The sequence below is a fragment of the Diabrotica virgifera genome, chromosome 6 (assembly GCF_917563875.1).
Source record: "Diabrotica virgifera virgifera chromosome 6, PGI_DIABVI_V3a".
In the NCBI taxonomy this organism is placed as follows: Eukaryota; Metazoa; Arthropoda; class Insecta; order Coleoptera; family Chrysomelidae; genus Diabrotica; species Diabrotica virgifera.
Window position 1 is genome coordinate 94,116,723 of NC_065448.1, and position 18,065 is coordinate 94,134,787.

Genomic DNA, 18,065 nt, shown 5'->3' on the forward strand with positions numbered 1-18,065 from the left:
TAGATGGTTCAAGCGTTGTCCACAAATTGTTATACCTTTTTCTTCCCATTCTAATCTTTTAAAGATATCTTCCAGAACCTGATTGAAAAGTTTCGGTGATATTGTGTCACCCAGTCTTACGCCTCTATTTATTTGAATTGATTGTGTTCCTTCGTATACTTTAATTGTTGTTGTGGTATCTTTATATATATTGGCTATTAGGTCTGTATATCTGTGGTCAATTCTGCTATTAATCAAAGAACTTTTCACTGCCCAATGTTCGACACTGTCAAAAGCCTTTTCGAAATCTATGAACGCTACATATAGAGGGATGTTGTATTCATTTGCTCGTTCTATAAGGATTTTCATACTTAATAAATGATCACTTGTGCTAAATCCCTTTCTAAAACCAGCTTGTTCTTTCGATTGGTATCCGTAGAATTTTGTCGTCAATCTGTTGGTTAACATTTTTGTTAGGAGTTTATACATTACATTGAGGAGTGTTATAGGACGGTAGTTTTTTATATCTGCTTTGTCCCCTTTCTTGTGTAAGATAATGGTTACGGATTCCTTCCAGTTGTTTGGGATTCTTTTTTCTTTTAATATTTTATTAAAAAGGGAATAGAGAGTATTAATTACCACTTTTCCACCATATTTCAGCATCTCTGTAGTTATTCCATCTTTTCCAGGCGATTTGTTGTTTTTCATTTCTTTCAATGCCTTCTTTATTTCTGATTTGCTTATTTCTGGCTGTAATTCTGAATTGACATTTTTTATTTTCGAGTTAAGTTGGGTTTTTATTTCTTCTGATGGTTCCTTTTTTGTTTTATACAACTCTGAGTAGAAATGTTGGATTATATTTATGATGCCGTCTTTAATGTTTGTTTCTACTCCGTTTACGTCTTTTATTTTGTTTATTTCAAATCTGCCGAGTTTCGGTCTTAAGCATTTCATATTCTTGTTGTTCTGTATTACTTCTTCTATTTTTATTTCTTGTTCTTTTCTCTTAGTTTCTTTTATCATTTTGCTTATTGTCTTATTGATTTCTACATATTCTATAGATTTCCTTTTGCCTTCTTCGACAAGCTTTCTTCTTTTATCCATAAGCTTCTTTGTTTCTTCTGATACATAGTTGTCATTTTTAACATCCTTTTTTGCTATTTCTTTTCCTGATGTAACCATCGTTGCTGTAAGTATGTTGTTTATTTCGTCTATATCTTTATCATCACTGTCTAATTTTTCGGTGAATTGTTCTTTTAACAGGTCTTTGTATTTCTCTTTATATTGCCCTAGTTTGTTTCTATCTACTATATCCGAGTTTCTTATTATTTTTCTTTTCATCTCATAGTTACCGTCGATATTAATTTTTGCTCTGACCATCCTGTGATCGCTACCTGTTGTGAATTTGTTAAGAACTGTTACATCTTTAATGATATATCGTTCCGTGGACAGTATGTAGTCGATCTCATTTTTTGTGGACCCATTAGGGCTGATGACGCCACTGTCCAGACAACAACACAAAAATAGGTGTTCCGATATTTAATTCGTTATCGGGTAATATCGAACTAAATTGGTGAAAAATTGTAGTGAAAGTGGTATTTAACGGGTAAGGTAGACTCAGAATTATTATTGGTTGTAAAAGAAACTGTTCGACGACGAATAACGTGATTTTTTAACAGTGGGTAGAGGTTAGTTATCCGCAAGGTTGAATTGTAACTAACTTCTGGCGCTAGCTGTGCGAAGCTGTGTAGGCAACCAGTAATTCACACCGAACCCAGTGACGTGGGAACTACAATAGTAAGTACAAATTGTGAGAGTACTTCCTAAAGATTAGGCAACCAATATTACAGTAGCATCCGTTTTAAATTGAATTTAGCTTTATATTTTGATAAACTCCATTAATGTTGAAACTAATTATCAATAATTAAAAGCACGAAAGTTAACAAAAACTGTTAAAATTTGTAAATATTGGTAGACCTGTAGAGGTGGGAACGAATAATTTTAAAAGTTACCAAATAACTACAATAAGAATTGATATAATTAATTATTAAAAATAGAATAATAATTTTTTTAATTACTCAAAATACACAGAAATTGCTACACTGTGAGAAACGGCAATTTTTTAAAGGGTCGACCTGGATACCAGTTTCTATCGCGGTGTAATCAAAATGTATGATTCCGATGACTCAACTACAGCAGATGAATCAGGAAAAAGAAAAGTTACAGATGTCTTGGATGCTTTTCAGCAATCTAAAAAAACCACCAGATCTCCAAAGAAAGATGACGGTTCCAACAAAGAAATGCTAACGCAAATTATGTCTATGTTAAAAAATCTTAAAGAGGACACAGAAGAAATAAGAAAACAACAAAAAGAACAAGATAAGAAAATGAAGGAGATTTCCAAGGAACTAAAAGAACTAAAAAAAGAACAGATTGAAAATAAAAACGAAATATCAGTAATGAAGAATAATAATGAAAAAATGTTAAAAGAAATTAATAATTTGCAGAAAGAAATAATGAGTTGCAACGAGAGAATTCAATACCTTGAAAGCGACAAAAGAAGGAAAAATATAGTTATACAAGGCATCCCGATAACTACAAATAATCCAAAGGTATTAAGAGATTCAGTAAAAAATTTTATCGACAAGGAAATTGGTATAGAAGTAAAAATAAATGAAGCAAGGAAATTGGGAGATAAAATATACTTAGTCGAACTGGATAGCAAATACGAAAAGATGGAAATAATGAAAAACATATATAAACTCAAAGAACTGCCGAACCGCATATACATAAATGATGATCTAACAAAACGTGAAAGAGAAATACAATCCAAAATTAGAGCAACTGCTAAAGAAGAGAAGGCCAAAGGGAAAATTGCTAAGGTGGGATATCAAAAGTTAATTTTGGATAATAAAGTATGGAAATGGAACAGAGAAAGAGAAAAGTTGGAAAGAGTAAATTATAACCGCTCAAAAAACTAATAAGCAATAACGGACAGAACATACTATAAAGACGACACGGCAAAGAAAAAGGAGACAAGAGGGAAAAGACGAAACAAAAAAGAAAACAATAAAATCAAACGAAGTAATACGTATGGCGACATGGAATATAAGAGGAAGTCACAAAGAAGGAAAATTAAAACAAATGGTACTTGAACTTAAGATATACAGTTTTCAGATCGTCGCATTACAAGAAACAAAGCAATTAGGGCAATACAGTCAGGAAATAGAAGATTACTTATTCTTTAATAGTGGAGGGCAAAATAGAATGCTGGGTACAGGCTTTTTAATACATAAAAACTTTAGAGCATCAATTGTAGAATTCAGAGCAATATCCGATAGACTTAGTGTTCTTAGAGTAAAGGGAAAATTCCAAAAAATTTCATTTGTAAATATTCATGCACCTTCAGAAGAAAAAGAAATAGAGGTAAAGGAAGAGTTTTATAACCTACTGGACCAAGTATATGAAAGCATCCCCAAATATGATCTCAAAATAGTCCTTGGAGATACCAATGCCAAAATAGGTAGAGAGGACATATTTAAGCCTACTATAGGAAAATACAGCTTGCATCCAACAACGAATCAAAATGTACACATGCTCATCGACTTTGCAAGAGAAAAAAACCTTTTAATAAAAAGTACCTACTTCCAGAGAAAGGAAATACACAAGGGCACTTGGAGATCGCCGGACGGTCAAACGGTAAACCAAATAGACCATGTTTTAATAGAGAAGGATGTAGAAAAAAGCATAATGCATATACGTACATATAGAGGGCCAGATATAGATTCAGACCACTTTTTAGTGGGAATAAAAATGAACCAAATAATACCTATAAATAGAAACAGAAACAGAGAAAAACGCATGATGAACAACCTAGTCAGGTTACAAACAGAAGAAGAAAAAAAGGTATACCAGTTGACACTTAACAAGAAACTGGAACTTATTACAGAAAATGACAATGTAGAACAAACATGGGACTTAATTAAAAATACTTTAAAAGCCGTAGCAGATGATACTGACAAGTCAATCAAGAAACAACAAAAGGCATGGTTCGACGATGAATGCAAACTAGAAATAGAGAAACGGAACAAGCTACGATTAGAAAGTCTAAGACTGAAATCAAAAACAGCGGAAACACTTTACATAGAGCAAAGAAGAAAAACCAGCGCAATTTTAAGAAATAAAAAGAGAAAATTTTACGAAGATAAGTTGAAAGACATTGAAGAGAATTACAAAAATAATCTTATTAGAAATTTATATCAAGGCATTAAAAATCAAAAAAGGGAATATAAACCACAGCCCATTTATTACAAAGATAAAGAAGGAAAAATGATATTTGATGACCAAGAAATATTAAAACGATGGAAACAATATTTTGATGAATTGTTAAACGGGGAGTACACAAATAATCACAATGAAGAAGACACAGATGATGGAAATGAAGAACACATAAATCACGATAATGAAGGATACACAGACGAAATAATGAATATGCAAAGAGACAGTACGGAAGATATAGCACCATCCCTAAATGAAGTTGAAATTATTATTAAGAATCTAAAAAACTATAAATGTCCTGAAAGTGATTCTATAACAGCGGAAATGTTAAAATATGGAGGAGCGCAGCTGACAGACAAAATACACAAATTACTGAAAAACATATGGGAAAAGGAAGAACTACCAATGGAGTGGGAGCAAGCAGTGATATGTCCTCTTTATAAAAAGGGGGACAAAGCAGAATGTCAAAATTATAGGGGCGTGGCACTATTAAATGTAATATATAAGATATTAGCAGTCCACATCAAAAACAAGCTCGCAAGAAGTCTTAACAATAGCATAGGTGAACACCAGTGTGGCTTTAGAAAAGGAAGAAGTACTGTAGACAACATCTTTACTTTAAGAGAAATACAAGCTGAGAGCTATGAATATAATAAACCAACAATGGCACTCTTCTTAGATTTTAAGCAAGCTTTTGATAGAATAAAAAGAAAAGAAATATATAAAGCGTTAAAAAATCTAGAAGTTTCACCAAAAATAATAAGAATGATATAATAAGAATGATAAAGCTTACACTTACGAAAACAGAAAATAAAGTAAAAGTAAATAACAAACTAACAGAAAATTTCGAAGTGCAAGAAGGAGTACGACAAGGGGATCCGTTGTCATCACTGCTATTTAATGTAGTATTGGAAATAATAATAAAAGAGGCTAATATTAACAGATCAGGACATATATATCACAAAAAACATCAATGTTTGGCATTCGCGGATGATGTAGTAATTCTATCCAGAAGCAAGGAACAATTAAAAGAGGTAGTAGAACGACTAGAAAAGGCAGCTCGAGAAAAAGGACTTTATATAAATGAAACAAAAACTAAGTATATGGAATGGACCGACAAAAAATTTGAACAAGGGCAATATTTAATGATAACAACGAATGAAGGAACAATGTATAAATTTGAAAAGGTAGACAGATTTGAATATTTAGGGACCTTATTTTCTAGTAAACCAAACATCCGGGATGAAATACACAAAAGACTAATGTCAGGGAATCGTTGCATGTATGCACTCAATAGAATACTCAGAAGCAAAAATATATCCAAAGCAGCTAAATTAAGAACGTATAAAACTGTGATACGACCAATAGTCACGTATGCCTCAGAAACTTGGACTATGACAAAAACCGAGCAATCAATGTTACAAGTATGGGAAAGAAAAATACTTAGAAGGATATTTGGGGGAAAAATAATCAACAATCAGTGGACACGAAGAACAAACAAGGAATTAGAAGAATTGTATAAGGAGCCTAATATAATTGCAGTTGTAAGATCACAAAGACTTAGATGGTTAGGACATGTCCAAAGAATGGACCAAGTTAGAATGCCTAAAATCATGTTAAGCGCTACAATAGGTGGTAAAAAGAGAAAAGGAAGACCTAGGACCAGATGGAGCCATGAAGTTAATGATGACCTGAAGTATCTCAATGCAACCAATTGGAAAGAAAAAGCGAAGAACAAGCAAGAATGGAGGAAGATTGTAAACCAAGCCATGAGCCTGCTTGGCTCGAAGTGCTAATGTATATATTAGGGCTGATCCATGTCCATTTTCTTTGGGACTTTTTTTTGTAGAAGGAGTTCATTGCGTATAGACGCTTTTCTTCTAGGTAGTTCATCAAAGTAGCACCTCTATCATTTCTCTGGCCGTATCCGATATTCATTTCCTATTTTAGTTTCTTCTTTGTTTAGTTTCTTACCCAGTTTAGCATTGAAATCTCCTATTACTAGTGTGAGACGATTTTTATGTTCTTCCATAGCCTTTGAAATATCTTCATAAAATAGTTCGATGTCTTCGTCATCATAAGCTGTCGTGGGGGCATATACCTGGATAATTTTAATTGATGTTCTTCTTATTTTGAGTATGACATAGGCGACACGATCTGATATACCTTTGATTATTTGAACATGCTTACTTATGGTTTTATTTATTATAAATCCTACTCCAAAATTACTATTCTTTTCATTTCCTTTATAATACAGTAGATTCCCGGAGTTTAGCTGTATTCGGTTTTCTTCTTTCCTTCGAGTTTCCGATAGGCCTATGATATCCCATTTTATATTTTTTTTAGTTCTTCCTCCAGTTCATGTACTTTTTCATCCGTGGACATTGATTTAATATTGTAGGTCCCTATTGACAGATTGATAGATTTTCTTGGTTTCTGCTGTGTTCGTCTTAGTGGGTTTTTGTTTTTATCTATCAAGAGCGAATTATTGCCTCCCCCAGAATCCGTGAGGCAGACCTTTGAGGTGTGGGATTCAGAAATTTCCTTACCCACCTGGGGACCATTTCCGTTTGTTTTATTATTCGCCATGATAAAAAGAGGGGGGTAATGGCAGTTAAAACACCACGCTTGCCATGCGGGTTTCTTATCGACTGGTAATATAATAAATATTTTATTGGGGGTTAATTGGTTATACTTATAAACAATGGTACCAAACATCACTCTTTTTATTTTCCATAGTAACCACACACACAATTCAATCATATCTCTTCAAAAACTTTTCAAATACCAGTGTAGACAAAATTGTTTATACTTTTATACAAGTCAGGAGGTATGTTATTACAGAATATAATATGGTAACGTCACAAGTGTTCGCGCGCTTTTTCGATCGTGTGAAATGATTTAAATACACTGAAGATTTTAAATTTGTATTGCTCAAGTTATTTAGGCGTGAAATTTTAGATACCTATTATAGTGCAGTCACTGAAGGTTTTCACCTCCGATTTCGTTGACAATCGATTTTCATGAAAATTGGTGAGTAATTAGAGGATACCTTTAGGAACGAAGGTGACATGATGCCAACTTGTGCTTTTACCCTTGGGGTGGATGCCACCCCGTCTCGGGGGTGAAAATTATTTTATTAAAAATAATACCATAAGTCGATAGATGGACAAATTATAAGCAAAATTTGTTATATAAAGTTATTAAAATAAATCAACACTTTTTGAGTTATTAAAGACCAACAATTTAATTTTTTCGTAAAAAATGCATGTTTTAAATCGGTTTTTCACGTATAACTCAAAAACTGTAAGCTTTTACAAAATAGTTATTATTACTGAAATTGAAGATAATAAAAAATTAAATACATTACTCACATAAAGAACTAAACTAATGTTCGTTCAAAGTGAGTAATTGGCAATTTAATGTTTATTTTTTTTTTCGACGAGTACTCAAATCTAAGTATTCAAGCTTAAATAACGGGAAAACGATGCAATATATAAAATATTCCTGTCAAACATTTGCAAAAGTACTTCGGAATACCTATCAAATGAGCTTCAGAACAAGGTAATACCGTCAAAATTAGGCAAGTTGTAACGAAAATAAAAGAACCGTTTCGAATTTTTTAGGAAAAAGTGAAAAATAAAGCATACGCTATTTCCACAAAAATTAAAATTTATAGGAATCCTTACAAGAACTTCTTTATATTAGCATAAGCAATGTGTTCGATAATTTTGACCGGTTTAGAATGCATATTTTTGAAAAAAGATATAATTTAAAAAAATCATAATTTTTTAAATTATTGTAATTCTCATATTCTTTTGATAATAACCCAAACATGCTCAATATACGTAAAAAATTATATACAGTATGTCCCTGTAAGTTGTATCCATATGGAAAATTTTTTTATTATTAATTTTACAAAAAAAAGTTATTCTTTATAAAAAGCTCTGCATGGTCCAAAACCTAAGATTTAACCATCAAATATCAATTTTTTTGAATAATATACGAGGTATGTCAAAAAGTTTGAATCTCACTCAAGAGTAAAGTAGCTTTATTTTTCACAATATTGAAAATTGCTATAATGAAAAGTTGTTTGGAATTAAAAACTGTATTTTAGTATGCAATTCCATCCTTCCAATTAAATTTTTTTTTTTTTTTTTTTTGAAAAATTATGGATAACTAACATTATTTTCAGTTATTTTAATTCAGATAACTCTCTTATTATTAATTTTACGAAAAAAAGTGATTCTTAATAAAAAATTTTGCATGGTCTAAAATCTAAAATACAACAATCTTTTGTCAAATTTTATCAATTTTATACGAGGTATGTCAAAAAATATGAATTTCGCTCAAGAGTAAAATACGTTTATTTTTCACAATATCGAAAATTGTTATTATGAAAAGTTATTTAGAATTAAAAACTATGTTTTAGTATGTAATTACATCCTTCTAATTAAAATATTCTGAACTATAAAGGTACTTTAATTTTGATCTAAATTTATATTTTTTGACATACCTCGTATAAAATTGATACAATTTCATATAAGATGGTTGTATTTTAAGTTTTAGACCATCCAGAACTTTTTATGAAGAATCACTTTTTTCGTAAAATTAATAATAAAAGAGTTATCAGAATTGAAATAACTGAAAAAATAATGATAGTTATCCAGAATTTCTCAAAAAATTTTTTTTTTTCAATTAGAAGGATGTAATTGCATATTAGAATATAGTTTTTAATTCCAAACAACTTTTCATAATAGCAATTTCCAATATTACGAAAAATAAAGATATACTTTACCCTTGAGTGAAATTCAAACTTTTTGACATACCTCGTATAATATTCAAAAAATTTGATATTTGATGGTTAAGTCTTAGATTTTGGACCATGCAGAGCTTTTTATAAAGAATAACTTTTTTTCGCAAAATTAATAATAAAAATGTTTTCCATATGGATACAACTTACAGGGACATACTTTATAACCAAATTTTAGTTTTTTCTGTGCCAAATATTTTACCTGTTTTACTATTTCTATAGGGTACAAAATAATCGAGATAGAAAGGTTTAAGTCTTAAATTTTGCTGTGGGAACCATGCAACCGGGGTCATATAACCTTTTATTTTTAAAAAAGTAAGGGGTTTAAAAGATTGGATTCAACGTGCTTAAATAGCACTTGGAAAAATTTCAAACAGTTTTTAGATGAACCTGATATCGTAAACACGAACGGAGTTATTAAAAAAAACAATAACATTTTTTGGAAAAATTTTTAAAAGAAAAATTTTGAAAAAATTTTGGAGCATAAATTTTAACGCTATCAACATGTTCGGGGCTCATTTAATAGATATTTTTAAGTACTTTGACAAATGTTTAATAAGTTTATGTTATAAAATGCATCAATTTCCCGTTATTTCAGATTGAATACTTAGAGTTTTTTACTCGCCGAAAAAAATATACATTATATTACCTATAATTCACTTTTAGTTAACATTAAAAGGTTTTTGTAGTAGGGGGTTTATGTGATTTTTTAATAGCTTCAATTTTAATAATTATAACTTTTTTGTAAAAACTTACACTTTTTGAGTTATTGATGAAAAATTGGTTAAAAACATGCATTTTTCTCAAGAAAATTTAAAATCTTTGATCTTTAATAACTCAAAAGTTTTGATTTATTTTAATATCTTTATATTACAAATTTTGCTTGAAATTTGTCCCTCTATCAAATTATGGGGTTATTTTTAATAAAATAATTTTCACCCACGAGAAGGGGTGGCATCCACCCCCAGGGTGAAAGAGCAAGTTGGTACCATGTCACCTTTGATCCTTGAGATATCCTCTAACCACTCACCAATTTTCATGCAAATCGATGGAGGTTCAACGAAATCGGAGGTAATAGCTCATATCCACCTCCAGTGACTCCACTATTATGACAGTTGAAATTTCCTTATCCCACTAAGAGTATCAATTCTGTAGTATACTATGCGTCTGGATATATCATTCTTTAAATGTGTTATTGTATGTCTATGACGACATCAAATCCTAATCAATTAGCGAGAAATTAATCCCACTATTTCCTAATGATAACAACTCGAACTTTCCAAATGAAGTTTTGTGGTATCAACAAGACGGATCTATTCTCCATTATGATGCGCAGATCGTGATTATTCGAAAGAAATATTTGAACGAATAAATAGATTGGGAGTAGAGGTTTCATAGAATGGCCAGCTACGTCGCCATATCTTACTCCGCTGCGTGAGAATATATTAAACCAAAAGTATATGTTACCATATTCAATAGTATTGACGAACTGAAAGAAAGAATTCGTGAATTTTAGAAAATCATCGACAGCAACCTATAAAACATTGCATTACATTACTACTTTCCCACGTCTAGATGTTAGATTAAGAGCTAGTTGACTTCAGTCACCATTTAGTATGACGTTTAGTAAAATAATTGACTTGTGTTATTATTATTATTTTTAGTTTGATTTATAACTAAAATGGCTACTAATTAATGTGTTTTTACAAGCATCTGTCTTAATTTTTATTAAATAAATTTTTGTTCTAAATTATATATATAACAGCGCTAACAGGCCTTATAGGCCTCCGGCTTCTAAATTCTGGATAATATTTCTCCAATCTTTTCGGTACTCTGCACTCTTTCTCCAGTCCTTCACCCCGATTTCTTCTAAATCCCTCTCTGCGGCCTCTAACCATCTCTTCCTTGGGCGACCTCGTCTCCTTTTCCCCAATGCTCTGTCATTCAATATTCGTTTGACGTTTCTACTTTCTGGCATTCGAGTAATATGTCCCAGCCATCTAACTGTTTGGCTTCCTGTAAATAATTGATGGATTCGACCGTTACTTGATGGAAGTTCATTTTATCTAACAGTAAAACACTGAAAACGTTTGTTTTCTAACTTCCACAAAATTTATTATAACTAAGTGACTACAGCTGTTTCGGCGGAGTGCCTTTCTCAAGTGATATAGTTTACAATGTGTTTGCCTTTTTAAGTCTTCAACTGAAGAGGTTGAGGAGTGGGGAGCTGTTTGTCTCGAGTTGGTCATTCAGAATTATATCTGTATTTTTCAGTTTATTAATTTCCATAGATTCTAAAAAAGATAGCTTAAGGGCTCGTATTTTTGTCGTTATTTTTGGTCTCCCATACATCCTCATTACTTCTTCATTTGTTCGTCTCCTCCAGGTTTTCTCTGCTATCTGTATACCTCCAAAAATCTTTCTCAGGACCTTCCTTTCCCATATCTGTCCCTTCTTCTCCTCTTTTTGTTTCATTACCCACGTTTCTCTCGCATGCAACACTGTGGGCCGTATTATCGTTTCGTACATTCTGATTTTCGCGCTTTTTGATACATTTTTTGCTTTTAATATCGTGTTTAAGGCACCCACAACTCGACTTCCCTTCAATAATCTTTTATCTATTTCTTTTGTCCCCTTCCAGTATTGGTTACAGTCACTCCCATGTATTCGAATTATGATACTTCCTTAAATTTATAATCATCTCCTTCTCCTTTCAATTTTATATAGTTATCCTCTTTATTTATATTTCCGTTCATTAGCATGTATTGTGTTTCTTTACATTAGCATGTATTCTTCTTTTTCCTTGGTTGATTCTTAATCCATACCTTTTTGCTTACGCTTAGAACTTTTGGAATATTTTCAATATTCGTTTGACGTTTCTACTTTCTGGCATTCGAGTAATATGTCCCAGCCATCTAACTCTTTGGGCTCGTATTTTTGTCGTTATTTTTGGTCTCCCATACATCCTCATTACTTCTTCATTTGTTCGTCTCCTCCAGGTTTTCTCTGCTATCTGTATACCTCCAAAAATCTTTCTCAGGACCTTCCTTTCCCATATCTGTACCTTCTTCTCCTCTTTTTGATTCATTACCCACGTTTCGCTCGCATGCAACACTGTGGGCCGTATTATTGTTTCGTACATTCTGATTTTCGCGTTTTTTGATAGATTTTTTGCTTTTAATATCGTGTTTAAGGCACCCACAACTCGACTTCCCTTCAATAATCTTTTATCTATTTCTTTTGTTCCCTTCCAGTATTGGTTACAGTCACTCCCATGTATTCGAATTCTGATACTTCCTGAAATTTATAATCATCTCCTTCTCCTTTCAATTTTATATAGTTATCCTCTTTATTTATATTTCCGTTCATTAGCATGTATTGTGTTTCTTTACATTAGCATGTATTCTTCTTTTTCCTTGGTTGATTCTTAATCCATACCTTTTTGCTTACGCTTAGAACTTTTGGAATATTTTTTGAAGATGTTCCTTTGTTCTTGTTAGGATAACTAGATCATCAGCGTAAGCTATAAACTGCTGTCTGTTGTTAAATATGATACCGCTTTTACTAATTTTTATCCTTCTTACTATGTGCTCTAGTACCAAGTTAAATAAGTCTGCGGGTAACCCTGTTTCAGTCCTTTATTCACTGTGGATTGTTTTGAAAAATTTCCTTCCATTGCTATCCTGTTTTTTGTATTGTTGAGCGTCATTCTCACTTATTTAACCAGCTTTCCTGAAATACCTAAGGATCTCATTGCTTCATATAGCATATCTCGGTCTACTGAGTCGTAAGCCTGTTTAAAGTCAATGAAAAACATGTGTAGTCCCAAATTTTGTTAGTAGTTGTTGTTCTGTATTAGTTTTAATAAACATATTGATCTGTTGTCAGATGAACAAACACGAAGACATCTGGAAACCAACGAAATGAAGATATTAAGAAGAATTGCTGGAAAAGGACTACATGATAGGGTAAGCAGTGAGGAAATCACACGCATATGTGGGGTAGACAATATAAATACCTGGGTAAAGAACAGATAAGAAGAGTGGAATGAACACATAAGCAGGATGTCTGAATCAAGGATAGTAAGAATAGCCAGGGACAAGTCACCGTTAGGCAGGAGAAGTATAGGATGCCCAAGGAAAAGATGGAATGACAACTTAGGGGCAGAATGAAAGGCACCGTTGAAGAAAAACAGGCAGTACTGCCTATATAATAGAAGAAGAAGAAGAAGAAGAAGAAGATCTGTTGTTGATCTTCCTGGTCTAAAACCCCCTTGGTATTCTCCAACGATCTTATTTACTTCCTTTTGCAATCTATTTCGGATGATTTTTGCAAGTATTTAAAGGCCACTTCTAATAGCGATATTCCTCTATATTTTCGCAACTTGTTTTATCACCTTTTTTGTAGATTGGACAGATGAGTGCATTGTTCCATTGTTGCGGCATTTCCTCTTTTTGCCAGGCTGTTAATATTAAGGCAAGCGTCCACAGGTCCGCATCGTACGCATCGGATTTTTCATACTGCGTCCACTGTATCGACAGCGATCGGATTGCCGATGCCACTACCTGCTAGGGTAGAAAAATTACTAAGGTAGACTTAAAATTGGTTGTTTATTTATTATTTGGTTATTTATTAATTGGTTGTTTATTTAATTTAATAATTAATTTATGCATATTAACAACATTTAAGGCCGGTTGTTCGAAAGCTAATCAACAATGATCATTATCAAATATTTAATTACTGTCGCCAACTGTCAATGTCAACTTTGTTTGGGTTGCTGAAAACATAATATGAAATTACTTAATCAATTATGTTAATAATTGTAATGTTAATTGATTAACTAATCTCATAATTTTAATCAATTGTCTTTTCAGCAACCCAATAAAAGTTGACATTGACAGTTTTGGTGACAGTAATTAAATATTTGATAGTGATCATTGTTGATTAGCGTTCGAACAACCGGCCCTTAATATATTATAATGTATCTGTTTAGTAATAAAAAATCTACAAAAACGTTAAATGTACCTATAGTTCTTTTTTAAATATCTACAAAACGAAACATTCTAGGTACATACAACCTGATATTAAAAGAAAGCCTGTAATATTTACTACAAAATGCAATACTAATATACAATATACAGGGTGTACCATTTAAAAATATGAAAAAAGTGTATTTGCAAATACTGATCACATTGTATTTTATATTGATATACCTATGTCAAAGATATTAACCCGCGAGCAGTCGCGCCGTTAGAAAAAATCTAACATTTTATCCTTTTTCACGATAACTTGATGAAAAAATTCGCAAGTGCCTCGAAGAAGGGTGTAGTAATGCGTAGGTATTTTTTTCTTCTTCTTTTTGTGGAATTTATGGCTTTGGGGAGAGCCAATTAGCTTTAATAATTGTTAGAAATAATATTTCTAACATAGCAAGTAAACAAAAATACTATAAAATAAAAATTTGTTGTAAATTCGTATTTAAATTCGTATTGTGAGATAAAATCTAACACGCGACTGTTTACGTTACAGAAGTGAGCGCGACTGCTCCCGGGTTAAGTTATTTAAAAATGACACTATACTGACAAAACTCTCATAATCATTTTAAATATTTCGAAAATTATTAACTTTAGACCTATAAAACCTTACACAAACTCTACATGTTTTTAAAAAATAGATTCAAAAATTATTTGTAAACATTTTTTTATCGGCATAGTAATATTACAGCTTACACAACAATTCTCTCGGTAGACCACAAACTATAGCAGAAACACGACGGCAGACCGCATAATAGCAACCATTTTTCTAAGTAATTATACATTTTAATATAAAGGAATACACAAAGCCGTTACAATTTGATTTAAATGGAAAATAGTAACTACATCAGTAAAAGTTTCTTTATTATTTAAAGTTGCCTTTCTGAAATCGGTTAAATACTTTTTTTGGTTTTCAACTACTGGAACACACTTTGCTTGCTTATTCATCTTTTGTGAGGTACAATGAAATGTCTCGCATCAATTTTACACTTATCTCTCATAAACATCATTAACAAGTCTAATATTTTTTAAAAAGTTCATTGCTTTGATAGAAAAATGTGTTGTTTTTTTTTAACGAGAATAATTTTCATAGTTAGATACTCAAGATATCTTGAAAAAGACTAATAGACATGAACTATGAGTAATAATTATGATATTTTAATCCCCATAATCAACTTATCATGGCCTGTAATATTTTTTTCTGAATATACCTATATATAAAATAACAGGAAACACTGAGTTTACTTGTTTCATTATGGACAAGACGATCGTCAAAATGCAAACAGCCGTAGATTAGTTCCCACTGGCCCAAGCGAAATTCCGAACAGAGCACGTGGGGTGCGTCCACTGGTCGGCATTCCAAATGATTCATCGGCACGCATCGCAAAAGTTTCCTCTCAAAGCAACCCATCGGCATTGCCGATAATGCGATCCGTACGATGCGGATCAGTGGACGCAGTTACATAAGTTTTTGTACAAGGCAAACTAAAATCCGTTGCGTACGATGCGTCCGATGCGTACGATGCGGGTCTGTGGACGCTTGCCTTTAGTCGGAAAATTTTTTCTTGCAGCTTTTCTCCTCCTGCAGATCTCTGCCGGAATTCCGCTTTCTCCTGCGCTTTTGTTATTTTTTTTTTGCTTCAATATTGCTTCTTTTGCTTCTTGTAGTGTAGGTTCTTCTTCACGTTGTTGTTCTGTGTTATCCTGTTAATGTTGTTTTATTTCCTGGGATTCTGCTTGTTTATTTGCATTTAATAGTTCTTCAAAATACTCCGCCCATCTGTTCAATTTTTCTGTTGTTTCTCCTAAAAGCATACCGTCTTTACCTCTACAGTAACTTGTTTTACTGTTTGCAATTCCTCGTCATTTTTTTCTTCTTGTTAGAAATTTCTTATTTCCTTGTTTATGCATGATTTTTCTATTGTTTTCAACTGTTTGTTAAGATGTTCTCTTTTCTTTTTTTGCAGATTTGTTTTACTTCTCTTCTTGCCATTTTACATTTTTCTGTAGTATCCTGTGTATTATGTTTGTCTTTTTCTATTTTTGCTTTATTTCTACGTATCAATGCTATTTTACAATCCTCGTCAAACCAGTCTCTTTGTTTCTCTGCTTGTACTTTTCCTAGACATAGTTTCGTTGCTTCTGTCATCGCTATCTGTATATTCTTCCATTCTTCATCAATATCTTCTGCGGTGGGGTAACTAAGTCTTTTATTTATCTCTGCCACAAATCTGTTTGCCGTTTTTTCTTCTTTAAGTAATTCTATCTTGTATGTTGATCTTTCTTATGCTGTTCTTGGGTTTCTTGGCAGTTTGTTCTAAATTGCTAAACTAAAATAAAGTGTTTTCGCCGTAATACGTATAAATATGACTGAAGTCAACTAACCACGTATAAGAACTAGCTTTATCTCGTACTATCTCACAACTTACTTTATGTTTTTTGCTTTTGTCTTTTGAGTTATTTAGCCGTGCCTTAATCACTGTATTTCATAATGAATGATGTTTTAGGTGGGTGCCTTGGAGAGTTACAATTTTAGAAAAACAGGAAAGTTGATTTCTTTCAGTGAACAAAACATTGTGGATTGTTTCTCAAACGATACTTGCGAAGGAGGAGTACCAGAGTATGCTGCTAAGTATATATACAATCACGGAATACATCTGGAATCTGATTATCCCTACACAGCAGGACAAGACGCTTGCAAAATCCTGATAAAACCAACTATTAGAATAGATTTTAACGATACTTCTTTCACGAAAGGTACTGATGAGGACCTTAAACAAGGGGTTAAGGAGCATGGTCCCCTTTCTGTTTGTTTGTACGTTACTGCCAATTGGAGGTTTTATGGTAGAGGAGTTTGGTACCATAACAAATGTTCATACGAGTCAAATCACTGCGTGCTGTTGGTCGGATACGGTACAGAGAAAGGGAACGATTATTGGATATTTAAAAACTCGTGGGGTCCAAACTGGGGCCAAAATGGGTTTATTAAAGTGGCCAGGAATAAACATGAGAACTACTGCGGAATAGGTTATGGAATGTTTCTAATAGATCAAAAATCAGAAGGTATTCCAGATTCTGTCGCCGAGAATTCAATATAAAAATTAATAACAAATGTAAATAACAATAAATATTTAAAAATGTTACGTAATAAAATATATAAAATATATAAAACAATATTCTTTATGTGGAATTATGTTCATACATTTTGTAAGTATTATAGAAATATATTACATAAATTTTAATCTATGTAAACAGTCGCAGTCTTATGATCCTCTACCGAGCGGTAACCTATATACAAGGTGTAACAAAAATGCAGGTCATAAATAAAGTCACATAATCTAGGACCAAAAATAGTTCGATTGAACCTAACTTACCTGAATAGAAATGTGAACACAAAAAAAGTTACAGCCCTTTGAAGTTACAAAATGAAAATGTATTTTATATATAGAAATATATTCAATAATATATCGAAAATCGTTAGAGATTTTTTATTGAAAATAGACATGTGGTATTCTTATGCTACCAATGTCTCAAAAAAAAAATAATAACAGCGAAATTTGTACACCCCATAAAAATTTTATGGGAGTTTGGTTCCCTTAAACCCCCCAAACTTTTGTGTACGTTTCAATTAAATTATTAATGTGATACCATTAGTTAAATACAATGTTTTATAAACTTTTTCGCCTCTTAGTAATTTTTCGTCGAGATGTAGCTTTTTTTAATATAATCATGTATAAAAGGTATATTTAAAAACCCTCAAAAGGGCCACATCAAAATCGCATAACTAGTTTTCGACTGGTTTACCAGTCATCATCAGTGCTTACGTGCAATGTACATGCTAACCACCAAGATAGTATTTAACAAAAATATGTGGGTCAAAGCCCAGTAAAAGAAATCCGTCAAGGAAACATTGGTATAAAAAGCTACATTATATATTATGGATGTTTAAAATATTTAGCTAA

The 18,065-nt window shown here is 32.1% G+C and overlaps 1 protein-coding gene across 1 annotated transcript in view; it reads left to right on the forward strand.

Moving 5' to 3' along the window:
- Positions 1–17,355, forward strand: part of LOC126885879 (procathepsin L-like) — a 39,748-nt gene extending 22,393 nt beyond the window's left edge. The window contains exon 4 of the mRNA XM_050652672.1: positions 16,611–17,355. Within this exon, the coding sequence (XP_050508629.1) occupies positions 16,611–17,201 (591 nt within the window). The 3' untranslated portion in view covers positions 17,202–17,355. The remainder of the gene's footprint in view (positions 1–16,610) is intronic.
- Positions 17,356–18,065: the final 710 nt, after the last annotated feature.